Genomic DNA, 12916 nt, shown 5'->3' with positions numbered 1-12916 from the left:
AGGGGCCATTCCTTGACCACCTGGGCTCTAAGGAAGAGTTGTGATGGCCTGTGGGAATGCCTGGCTTTCTTAGGGAAAGAACCAACTCTTCAGGTAAAGTTTCAGGTAGCAAGGCAAATGACTAAGTTGGATGACATTCCTTGGGACATTGGGAATTTTCAGCAAATCTGGGGACAACTTGAGCTAGCATTTTGGAGCCAGAGGTTGATAATAAAGATAAAAGATGTTTCAGAAGTTGGAAGTGGTTTCCCTTGAGCAGAATCTGGTTTCAACTATTATTGTAATAAAAGCAGTAATATTTTATTTGCATTGATATTTGCATTGATCCTTGAAGGGCAGTTTCTTTGTATGTTCTCTTTGCATTTTGACTTTTGGATGTACCTGAGGTCATCTCTGGGAAGTGGTTGGAGCTTAGCTTGAAGCACATGGTAGAGCCTCTCATTTGGAGGACAGCTGGGTGGGATGGTTAACATCCTTCTGAATAGGGTAGAGAGCTCTCCATCCCACAGCCAGAAGAAGTTGGGTAGAAGAGTTCTGCCCAGCTGGAGGTAGCCTGTGATGTGTCTGCTTGTGTGGTTGGTGGTCTTCTTAAACTGGTCAAAGGAATGCAGGGCCATGGCCCCATGCTTGCCACATAAGGAATGTGAAACTTGGGGAACAGAGTAGTTAATAGGGTATCCAAATGTCCCAGCTGGGGACTGCGGCCTGGCTGTAGAATCCCTAGCTCAGGCTGCTGACCTGGACAATTCTGTTTGGAGCCACTGATGGGAAGGACGGCAGGCTCCAAAGAGGAGCAGTCTAAACAAGCAGAGAGGTTTCCATTGATTATCTTTCCCTTTTTATCTGATCTAGTAAGAGTCATAGAATCCAGGATATGCTGCTTGCAATAAGAAGGGTTTGTGGAAGCTGGCATATTCCAACAAAGCATGAACAGAGTAGAGAAAAGTCAAGGTTTATCATCAAGCCAGAATGAGTTTGAATCCTAACCTTCCAGTGTACTAGGTCTTGAGCAATGAATTAACCCAAGTCTTGGCTTCCTTAGCTGGAAACTATGGAGGACAGTGGGGCAACCTTATTGGATTGTTGAAGTTTAATGTAATCATGTGTATAGAGTGCTGTGCCCGATATATGATAGGTGATCAAAGCAGAGTAGCTTAAAATAGGGGCAAAAGCTATACCGTGGAACACTGTCAACAATGGGATGAAAGTTGGGTGAGGGGTCTGCAGCCAGCCCAGGCCACTGAGGACGGCAGATCAGCTGTAAGCTCTGGGAAGAGCTCACCAGCTAGTGGGACTTCTTGAGTTCCTGGCATTCCCAACTAGGCTGAGCCATACTTGGAATTTTAGGCAGGCATTTGGCATCAGACACTGATGTTTACAGCCTTCTCCTCTCACTTCCATGATGTGAGATTCTTAAGAAGCAAACAGGGAAAGCCATGTCAGGGCTCCGGTCTGGGAATTCCTTTACCGCTTGCTATTAGTTAATTAGATAGAGATCCAGATTCTGTAGAACTATGGAGAACCCTGGCCATGGAATCAGGGAGCAAGCTCAGGGCAGGATTAGTAGTCAGATGGAAATCTAGAATGCCTCTCCTGAAATTTTTCCTGCCTTGGGAAGGGACTAGAGCAGGGTGGGTTCAAGCTGTTGAAGTGAATGAATGGAAGGGAACGTGCATGGGCCTGCAGCCAGGATAGGCAGGACCAGCTTCCAAGGCCCTCTGCTGTCTATTTTACCCCCAGTGGTGGTCAGGATATAAGGAAGCAAGAGACTGCAGGTGTGTGATAGAAATAAAACCATTTTACTGTTTAGAATAAAGGACACACTATAAAAAGTGAACATTATGCAACATTACAGACAATATACATTCACGGAATATAAAATTCATAAATAACATGGAGGAAAACTGTAAACAGTGCTACAAAATTTAGCAACAAATACATTCCTTCCAGACAGGGTTTTCTCTGGTTGGTTTCTCTCCATCACTTCTGGGTCTCAGGACAGCAGACTGGCTAAAGGGAAAGGTGAGGGCCTGGGAGAATCTATGAAGCCCCTCCCCTCAGAGCATGAACTGGTCTTTAAGTTCTTCCCCTCCTCACACTTCCCAAAAGCCAATTTGGAGGCTGTTGATATCCATCTCCCCTACACTCCCACATTTTGTTTTGCTTCTGTCATCAGATTTTTAAAGTGTTTTTCTTGTGTAAAACTATTGTAGTGATATTTTTACTTTTGGTAGCCAGGAGCCAAACACTTGGGTGCCATCTTGGGGTAGTCCATATTGGTGACCATTAAACACAAGATGAAAGGCCAGGGCAGGGGAGGGTACTGTCTCCCAAGGGGCCATAGTGTCTCTGAGACAGAGTTGCTCCAATAAGTCATTTGTTTCTTTAATTGTTCAAGAACCATCATATGAAAAATGGTGCTCGTGGGCTGTACCTCAACTGCCATGATGTAGGTCTGGAGCTGGGTGACTGTAAAGGACAAGCGTCTCCAGTATTATCTACCCAACCAGATGGAGCACAGGGCTGAGAGGAGAGAGGCTGGGTGTAGTGCTTTCTGGATAGGGAGGCAGAAGAGAGGGCCAGATGAGGCCAAGCGGTCTTGAAATCACAGCTCCCATGGCCCTGAATTTTTAGGAGAAATCATGGCTTCCCAATTGGGTGGTCAGAGATCAAGGGGAAAAAGAATGGGAATGACCAGAACAGTGCCAGTTGATACAGAGCAAGGACATGAATGTACTTATTATTTCCCCCTCCTCCTTCCTACTGCAGAAAGCACTGGGATGCCGATAAAGGGAGGAGGATGGATGAGTCTCAAGTGCTAGTTCCTTCTCATTTCTCCAGTTCGCCAGTCGAGCTGCCCGCACAGTAGAAGTATTTTACCCTCCATTCCACTGTAGAATTTGATTCAGGAAAATGGCGGCATGTGGGTTTCATTTTTTTTCTCTTAAACACAATGTACACATATTAAAGCCTACACATGACACAAGATTTAGCAAAATAAAACGTTCACGATATGATTGAAATATGGAGTGTCTCAGCTACATAAATGACTTTAAATTATACAGTAAGTGAACAGGTGAAATAAACAAAGCTATAGCTTATAGAAAGCTCAAAAACCGCCCTCTGCCAATATCGCTTTGCAAAGGACCCTTCTTTGCCCAAGACCTGCTGTTCTCTTCACCAGGGCCTGACAGTTGGGACTGTGGTTCCACCAACATTTCTGCAGGGGAACTTCAGATGACTCATGCTCAGGCCTCACGTGCCAGGTCCTGCCTTGTGTGAGTGGAGGTGGCCCCACCAGGGACCAAGAATCACCAATGCTTCATAGATGGGATGCTGATGTCCATTTGTGGGAGGGCATTTGTGTGGGTTGGGTCAGGGGTTCCACCTTAGAAGACTTTGAGGTTGAAATCAAGAAAATCTCAGAACACCAGGGCTGGGGCTTACTTCTTAAAAACCACTGGCCAGCTGACCTCATCTCCTTTTGCTTATACTGCTGCATTGAGAGGGCAAAGCCTCCCATTTCCCACTTGCCAGATGGAATGACCATAAGGTGAAAGATATAAGATAATAAAATGGATCCCACAGAAGCCGGATGCCTGTACTGCCTTCCCACTGAGGAGTTCTGCCAAACACCTTGCCTGGCATTTGTGTGTGTGTGTGTGTGTGTGTGTGTGTGTGTGTGTACGCGCGCAAGACATTACAAGGTATTGTCTGCTTCTTTTTTTTCTCCTGTTTCGATTGGCAGCTCTGTTTCCTAAAGTGGAATGAACTGAAGGTACAAATACTAAGAGGGTAAATACCTATAATCTGAAAAAAGAGACGAGCAATCATGTTAAATGTCGCCATCCTACCACCCCCAACACTGTAAAATATACATTATCACCTACTTTTGGCATCTCACATTCAATACTTAAAATAATTTTATTTAATCAGAGAACTTATATTATAGTTTTATTTCAAAAAACACAACAAAAACCCTATAGCTGAGTGCAGAGTCAGGTTTCCCCAGTGACCACTGATTTTAATCCCATGAGGTGAAGACCTCAGGAGATGGTGTTCACCCACCAGTGAGCTGGGAGAAGAAGAGCAGGCTGTCTTGAAACCCAGGCAAGTGGCCATCTAGGTGAGACAGGACATTTCGCAGCTTTCCCTCCTGTGCCAGGCATCTGACCCACACTAACTCATCTCCCACCTGAGCCAAGCCAGTAAGGCAGTTAAATGAAGGCCCCAAACATGAAGCAGGAGAAAAGGAGAGGGACAGAGGTCAGATGACCCCAGTTAGAGGGATGTCGAGGGTGTTCAGAATTTCAAATTTTAATTAAAATGAAAAAAAAAAAGTCAACTTGGAATGTCATGATTTTCTTCAAACAAGCAACAACAACAAAATAGAAGAGATTATACTACTGGCATATTTAACAGCATTGAACAGAATTCTGTGTCCTGTAAAAAATTAGCTTATGTCCCTGTGTGGGTATATGCAAATGTGTATACAAACACATCCCCCTAGGTGAGCTAAACCCTATTCTGGAAATAGTATTCTCTACCCAAATCTACTTGGCTATATCTGTGGATAGTGTACGGTGTGTGTATTCCTCTAATTTACATAAAGGCAAGCTCCTGGCCAAATCTACCAAAGAGTTTTCCAGGAGGAAGTCTTGTGGGAGATAGAGAGAGGAAAGACATTCATCTCAGTCTTTCACCTGAGCTTTTGTACAAGGCAGGCAAATTGCCTCCTGACCTCAGGCAGATGTTTAAGTCTTCATCAACTAAGAAAGTTCTGTTATTCTGGCCTGGCTGCTTGCTCCAGACTCAGAAACATCTGGTCAACACCAGCGGCACTGGCCTGGGTGAACTGTGTGTGCTGCATCCTCTCAGACCCTCTCCTGCCGTCTCTTCCTTCCCTCCCTCACTCTTACGTGCAGACACAGACAGACACAGTCTGGTTGGGACATGCAGTAGCATCTCCTTGGTGTATAAGATCTTCTGCATACCTTGAGTCTATCTGCTCGCTGCCCTGGACTGATCCTGAAACAGTTGACCTCTCAGCAACTTCCTGTCTGTGTCTTTTATGTACTGGGGTGGAGGAGAAGGGCCAAGGGAAAAGGGTCTGGGAGATGGTGAGGTGGGGAAGAAGAGAGAGGGGTAGGTGTTACAATGCCCAAATGGGGTAGTTTTTCGATTTTTGTTTTCCTAAAAAAATAGATTATATTATCACGAAGAAGAGGAGTGTACATTCCTCATTCTTTCTGGCATGGCACCAAAAATTCCTGCTTGGAAATGGGTGATGTCAAGGCCAAAAAGAAGGGGTAGGGTGGGGCCAGGAGGATGGTTCCAAATAAACTCCATATGACAGCATAGACTTTTCCTTAAGTGTTCGAAGTGCTAAATTTGCAAGAAAACAGGCACTAATGTCATTGTCATCATCTGGGAAGAGTTAGTGTCCGAGGGAAGCTCAGCGGGAAGGGAGGGAGGTGAGGTGGGGCAGGGTCTGGTGCTCAGGGGTCTGTGGCATTGATGATGCTTTTGTCCGGGGGCGCCCATCCTCGGTACCAGCTGCAGTAGCCACCCTTCTGCCGGATGCAGGCGTAGTGTTTGGACTGGTAGCCAGGGTAGCCAAAATTGGAAAGCATGTCGGTCCAGAGGCACTCGTTCTTGGAGGTCACAAAGCAAGGCAGGTAGTAGCAGGATTTGATCTGCAATTAGATAACAGCCAAAGGTTGGTGGGCTCTGTCATGATGTACCCAGTCCTGATGCTTCCTCAAGTCTAGATGCACACCACTGTAGGTGGAGCCCAGCCACATCAGCCCCTTCGTGAAAATAAGAGTAACACTCACTAACTCTTACTAAGCATCGCTGTGTACCAGATATTCTGCTCAGTGCTTCTGTGTTCTTTAGTTCTCATAACAGATTTATCTCCCTTTACAGATAAGGAAATAGAGGCTCAGAGAGGTTAAGTAACTTGCTCCAGGTTACACCGTCCAAAAGCGGTGGTATTAGATATTTGAGAGAGCTTTTCCTTCTCAAAGGGCAACAGGCAAGCATGAGTGATCTCAGCTGTCGTGGGAATTGAGGAATTAAAAAGATTAAAGTGTAAAATTGGGTGTCCAGCTGCCCTAGGAGAGAAATCTGACTCTGTGAGCTGTGTGACCTGGAGCTAGTTACTTGAGCTCTCTGGGCCTCTATTTTCTCATCTGCAAAATGAGCATAGTAGTAATTAAAACTACATGGAGTTGTTGTGAGAAGAAGTGAGAGAACAGCGCAGCCCCCTCCTGCAGCAGGAAGGCTGTGTGCCGTGGCCCTGTGCTTGAATCAAGGAATTGAGCCGGATTGAAGAGTGCCCTTCTGCAGCATTTGATATTAGCAGTCCTGCACAAGCTCACCCAGCTGAGGCAGGGGCCACCAATGAGGCAGCTGCCCTGGTGAGCCCACTTGGGACTGCTCGACAGGACCTGTCAGCATAAGGATCTTGTACCTGCCACAACCTCGAACCACAGGAGGGATGCTGAAGTGTCATTGTGCCCAGGCAGCTGCCAAGTGGCCAGCATGGAGGCAGCAGATGACAGCAGAAAGGCATTCTTCCCCCACCTTCTTCATTGCTCAGCCTGGTGGCAACATTCCTTACCGCCCCTGTTCAGACCTGCCCTGCTGCCCTGGCCTGACGTGCATGCCCTTCTCATCACAAGGGCCCAGTGCCCAGTACCGCAGAAATGACGTTTCTGGAGCTGTGAGCCAGCTCTCCACCTGCCCTCTCCAGGGCTTACCTTGCAGTTACAGCCCAGGTGATACCGGTAGTTAAGCCCCTTGCGCTGGGAGAGGGTGAGCTGGTCCCACCTCTCCACAAAGTTGCACAGTCCTGTGTACACCTTACCATCATAGACACGGCCTAGAGAAGGAAAGAAAACAAGGGGAGAGTTGTTCTGTCTAGAGCCCAGCCACAGGCGAAAGAATTCTCACCCCTTGCATACCCACCTTAGACCAGGTACTGTGCTAAGTACTTTCTAGTCCTCTGATTTTATTTCATCCTTCCCAACACTTTGAGGCCAAACTGTCCCCATTTTCCGGGTGGGGAAAACAAAGCTTGGAGAGGTTAAGTGATGTACCTTAAGAAGTGATTTACCTTTAGAAGGTCTTCAACCCATGAAGTGCTGGAGCTGGGACTAAGGCCAACTTGTCCCTTCCCTCATCAGTGGTTTCTTGGTTTTGACCTTATTTTTTTCCTTTCCCACATTGACTGCCTGAAGGTGGGCAGCTTTCAGATAGACCCAATAAATCAATTGACTGTGAGGTACAGAGAAACAGGTACTAGCAATCCTTTTTTATTTGTATAACATAGTAAAGCTGAGAAACTGCAAAACTAGGCAAAACTACATTTCCTCCACGGGGCTGGTGGTGGAGCGGAGACTAAAATCCAGCCTCCATGTAGAACTCAGGTTCCCACCACAGGCCAAGCAAGATGTCCTCTACACGAGATACTCTTTACAATTCACTGGGCACGTGGCCAAGGTCCTAAGGACACTTCTGGGTCAACTACTGCTTCTCTATCCTTCTGAAGTAAAGGACTTGTGGACCTTGGCCAAACCCTGGCCCAGATGCTAGAGTTGGCCGTTACCTGTCAGCAGGTACTGGTACTTGTTGACTTCTAGCTTCAGGCCACAGAGACTTTCAGAAGCTTCTGTGTGGATGTACTGCACGTGGGGCATCTTGGTGAAACCTCGGTACATCTGTGGGCAGAAGGGATGTCATGAGAGGAGGACCAGGGCTCAGAAAGCATGCTGTCATTTGTTCTGTGGGGATCCGGTATGCCTAATCCACCATCCTGTGGCCAATCACTGACCTATCCACCCCAGGGCCTTCACTCCAGATAAAGCCACCTATTCACCTCTTGTCTGGGCCATGGTTGGTGCCTTTCCAGAGAAACCTTCCCATCCAGCCAATCACATCACCCATTCCAACACCTCCACAACACTGTACCAGATATATACTCTTCTCCTATCCCAACACCTTTTCAGAAATCCAAAGAATTTGCTGTGAAAGGGGTCCTGCCTGCCTTACCAACCTTGGCCCCTAAGTTCCAAGAAGGCAGCTGGCCAGTATTCTAATGACATCTCTGTGACATTTCTCAGTGTATAAAAGCATTCTACTTACATTCCCTTCACTGTATCCTCCCAAGAACCCAAGGAAGGAGGTATTATTGTACCCATTTTACAGACAAGGTCTCAAAAATTCTGTTTGGTTGGTGAAAGTTGAACTCAGGCCAGGATTCCCATGCTTTTATTTTTCTGAGCATCTGTTGAAAGATTCCTTTACCCCAGATAAAACATATAAACACATATACAAAATTTCTAGATTTTTAACTAAACACTGTATAATCATTAAGTTACACCGTATGAAAATGCTGATATTTGGCCATTTTTATCTACAACAAAATCTAAGAAAAGTGGTTCTCAACTGGAGGCCATTTTACCCTCACCCCAGGAGACATTTGGCAATGTCTGGAGACATTTTTGATTGTCACAGATGGGGGCGGCGGTGGTTTCTACTGGCATCTGTGGGAAGAGGCTAGGGATGCTATTAAATATCCTGTGATGCATGGGACAGCCCGACAGCAAAGAACTATCTGGCCCCAAATGTCAGTAGCACCAAAGTTGAGAAATCCTTCTCGAATATTAACCTACTTAATACCCATGACAGCCCCATGAGACAGGAACTATTTTTGCCCATTTAATAGATGAGGAGCCTGAGCTCCACACAGGTAAAGTGGTTTATCCAAGGCCATACGGTTGACAGTTGGCAGAGGTGGGATTCCAGGCAGGAGACTCTGCTCCAGAGTCCATGCTCTTAACTGTTATCCTCTGCTGTCTCTCACTGTGGCCTCACAAGTTCATGCCCAAGGGCCTCTGATACAGGCAAATGCTATTTATGGCTGTTGTGCCTCCTTTATCTTCATGTGCCAGAGCCACTGGTGTGGACATAATGAGGCTGAACCCACTTGGTTGAGTCCAGGTCAAGACCACGAGTCTCACATGGGTTCAGATCTGTTGAGAAAACTCTGTTAACTGTGTGAGCTGGTGAAGGTAGGAGGGGGCACCAAGGTGTGGCCCAATCCCATTAACCCCCTGGTTCTCAGAGCACACGGGGCCTGGATGGCTGGTGGTCTCCAAGAGTTTAACAACAGGACACTGCCTCTCCCTTATTTCCTGGCATGCGTTATTAATTTACTTATGGTAATTAATAAAAAGCCAGACATCACCTCATTGGTGTCTCATCTAAGTGCCTCCCATTTGCACTAACGGGCTGGGTTTTCTCCTTATCTTCTTTTAAGTGGAGACTGGCTGGTGGGGGGTAGGTGGTCCACAAGGACCTCCGCCATCATAAAGGGTCCGTTGGACCCACAGAGTTTGGGAGCCTCTGCCTTTTTAAGGGGAACGCTGTTTTCATTGTGTGCAACCATCAGTGCAGATGGTTTTCATTTACCTGGCCTCTCTTTAACCCTCTTCTCCTGAGAGGCTCACCAGCCGAATGAGGAAACGCAGCCAAGCACTATGAGAATTACTGTCCACGCTCGGTTTTCAATTATGCCGTGGGGGAGCAGGGGCGGGTCACATCGTACCCCCCACTTCCTCAGTGATGGATGGTGCCTCTCTGGCTTTAACAGGAACCATGCTGAAGAGCACTGCTGTGTGCGTGCCATCAAGTGTGGCTTTCAAAGAACATTCCCTACACTCCCTCCTATCCCCAGCAGCTTCTCTTCTGGTGTGGCTGTTCCTTGAGTTCCTGGCAAATGTTTCAACTCAGTCCTCACTCTAGCTGTTTCATTCCCAGGCCATTAGAGCCTCAGTACAACCTTGTCACTCTTTCCGTTCATGTCCTCTCTGCCTCATGAGTGAGGATCAGGGCCCTGTCTAGGGTCCAGTGACTTCAGCTGCTTAGGTGAGTTCTCACTCCTTTGAATTTGAAGGTATCTTGATTTCAACATGGTTTGTAGCACTTACATGCAGAATCAAACTTTATTTTTTTTTATCATGGTAAGTGTGCTCTTTATTTTTATTTTTTTATAATAATATTTTTGTATTATATTATGTTAGTCACCATACAGTACATCCCTGGTTTTTTATATAAAGTTCCATGATTCATTAGTTGCGCATAATACCCCATGCACCATGCAATACGTGCCCTCCTTACTACCCATCACCAGCCTATCCCATTCCCCCACCTCCCTCCCCTCTGAAGCCCTCAGTTTGTCAAAACTTTAATGCATTGTGAATGATGAGGTCTGACAAGCACAGTGCTGCCTTTTAGGGTCAATTCTGAATTTAACAATATGGTAATGGCAAATTGTACTCATTTTGTTATCTTTTCTTAATAATAATCCCATCTTGACTTAGATATTGACCCTGCAAGTATCATTAGGTCTATATTCATAGAGACCGAGAATTGATTTGACAAATTTAGGAGGGTTGTGGTAGGTTTGTAATGACCTGACCTCAGAGAATCATAGACTCTCAGAATTGAAAAAGACATTAAAGGTAATCTAATCCAGTCAAAGCATTGAAGGATTAATGGTCAACTCAGGTTCTAGAGACAGCCAGCCAGTCTGAACATTGTTTCTGCCACTTATTAGTCACTTAAGCTCTTTGGGTCTCAGTTTCTTCACCTGTAAAATGGGGCAAAGTATTTACTTCATAAGGTGTTTTTGAGAATTAAATGACTTAGAATAGTACTTGGTGAGCAACACTCAGTAAAAGTTATCTTTAAACTAGTTCTACCAGAATTCATATTGACAGAGGGAAAGGTTTGGTCCTCTTTTTTCTACATCTCTTTGCCCAACCTTATCTCCTAATGCAGGGATTTAAAGCTGGTTTGGAACTTCAGACTAAGAGGGTTGTGTTCTCTCTCTTTCTCTCTCTCTTTCTCTCCAGCTTATTGAGGTATGATTGGCAAACAAAAATGCATACATTGTGAAATGGTCACCACAATCAAATAACACATCCATCCCTCCCAGAGTTACAGGGTGTGTGTGTGTGCGCGTGCATGTGTGTGTATGTGATATTCTCTTAGCAAATTTCTTGTATTCAATATGGTATTATTAACAATATGCTGTCATTAGATCTCCAGACCTTACTCATCCCAGTTCTGTAGAACAGGAAAGTTTTACTCTTTGACCACCATCTCCCCATTTCCACAACCTCCCAGCCCCTAGGGACCATCATCCTACTCTCCTTCCGTGAGAAGTTCAATGGTGAGTTCAACTTTTTTAGATTCCACATAAAAGTGAACTTATGCTGTATTTGTCTTTTTGTGTCTGGCTTATTTCACTTAGCATGATGTCCTCCAGGTTCATCTGTGTTGTCACAAATGACAAGATGTCCTTCTTTTCTAAGGCTGAATAATGGTCTATCATGTGTAGACACACACCACATTGGACTCTATAAGCCTCTGGGCCTCCCCTCTTGGTAGTATGCACGCAAGAGTTCGAAGAAGTTAGCTTCCCTTGGGGTGAAAGGACAAATAATGTAAGAAGAAATTTCTGAATCTGGGGGTTTTGAATATTTCTTACGGAATGCCTGGTTTTCGCTCTGCATCGACAGCATGCAATATTACCGCCATGTCAAACCTGTCCAGTGTGCCTGGAGATGAGCACTGTGCTGGATGCTGCTTCACGTCACAAACTCCTTTAAACCCACAACTTATTTTCATCTGCAGACCAAGCAACATCAAATACTTGACTTAGATACCAAGTGCATCCAAAGTCTTTCTCTATAAGAGAGAAGTCCTTCTCTTATAGAACAGGCTGGGCTGTCTAGCACGGGAGGCAGAGCGCATGAAAATACAGGCTGTCTCTGTTGAGCACTAGCTGAGAGACGCAGACCAGAAAGAGTTACAAGCATTGAGAGGGAGGAGAATGGCTCCCTGTGGGCTGGAGGGTCAGGGAGGCTTCCAGCTGGAGCTTCAAAGGCGAGACCTTGCAATAGTGCTCATTTGATTAGACAAACCACTGAAGGAAGGAAGTCCCCAGGGGCCAAGCATTCCAATTGCCCAGCAAATCTGTCCTGCCCAGAGTCAGGACATGCAAACACATGACCAGTGGGCCTCCCCCTGGAACCCTCCCCTCCCAGGACCAGCTGGGACATAATGTTCCCCACGTGTTGTCCCCTGCCGCGCTAGCCTGGGAGCATGTCTCCACTGCACAAACTGCAGCTCCCGGCAGAGCAGACTGCTTTCTCATGGTCCCGATAGGAGATAAGGTCCCGATAGATTAGAGTGACCAATTCTGGCAACTGCTTCAGCTGTCTCCAAGTTTGAGTTTGCAATAAGCTCCCTTAACATTCGTACATTCCCCCCACACATACACCTGTGGGTGTCTGCAGACTCAAGATAGGCCTGTAGTGTGTATCGTGTATTAGAGGTTCTGAAATCAGCATATGGGAGAGGGTCTGCCCACCTTTCATCTGGGGGAGAAGTTCGAGGGGAGGAGGTGGGATCTCTGAGACAGAAGAGAGGTGAGACAGGGCCGCTCGAATTCTCACATTCTCCGAGCTCCTTTAGTTCTGCTCTAAGGGAGCCCTTGCTCACCTCATCTGACTCTCTGGGGTAGACTCTAATCCACCAGAACAAAGCCACCCAGGGACCAGTGCCAAAACTTACACAGGCTCGCCTCTCTGGCCTCTCCTCCTTCCCTCCTACAAAGAGTTTCCAATGCACCCTTTGCAGGATGTTGCAAGTCAAGAGCTACACTGCTGGATGACAAACGGACAAACCCAAGCTAACCTTTTTTTGTTCCCTGGGGGAACGACATACAGATGGGGTGGAGTAGGCCCCCAAGGGGGCAGGAATGATGAATCAGCCTGTAGCTCCACTGCTCTGTAATTTCCCATTGGCAAAGGCTCTGTAAGTTTCCCTGGCATCTGCCACT

General features: G+C 46.3%; 2 protein-coding genes across 5 annotated transcripts in view; one reads left to right on the top strand and one right to left on the bottom strand.

Annotated features, from left to right (window-relative positions):
- The window catches only part of SYN3 (synapsin III), a 481477-nt gene that overhangs the window by 148782 nt on the left and 319779 nt on the right, over positions 1-12916 (top strand). The gene's annotated exons all lie outside the window — the stretch shown is intronic.
- TIMP3 (TIMP metallopeptidase inhibitor 3) overlaps positions 1779-12916 on the bottom strand; it is a 58035-nt gene continuing 46897 nt past the window's right edge. Inside the window, exons 3-5 of the mRNA XM_002921527.4 lie at positions 7613-7724; positions 6765-6886; positions 1779-5696 (exon numbers count right to left, since the gene is read on the bottom strand). Of these exons, the coding sequence (XP_002921573.1) occupies positions 5499-5696; positions 6765-6886; positions 7613-7724 (432 nt within the window). The 3' untranslated portion in view covers positions 1779-5498. The remainder of the gene's footprint in view (positions 5697-6764; positions 6887-7612; positions 7725-12916) is intronic.

This window comes from Ailuropoda melanoleuca, chromosome 15, assembly GCF_002007445.2.
Source record: "Ailuropoda melanoleuca isolate Jingjing chromosome 15, ASM200744v2, whole genome shotgun sequence".
Classification (NCBI taxonomy): Eukaryota; Metazoa; Chordata; class Mammalia; order Carnivora; family Ursidae; genus Ailuropoda; species Ailuropoda melanoleuca.
Note: the sequence above shows the minus strand (reverse complement) of the source record. Positions and strands in the feature narration are given on the sequence as shown.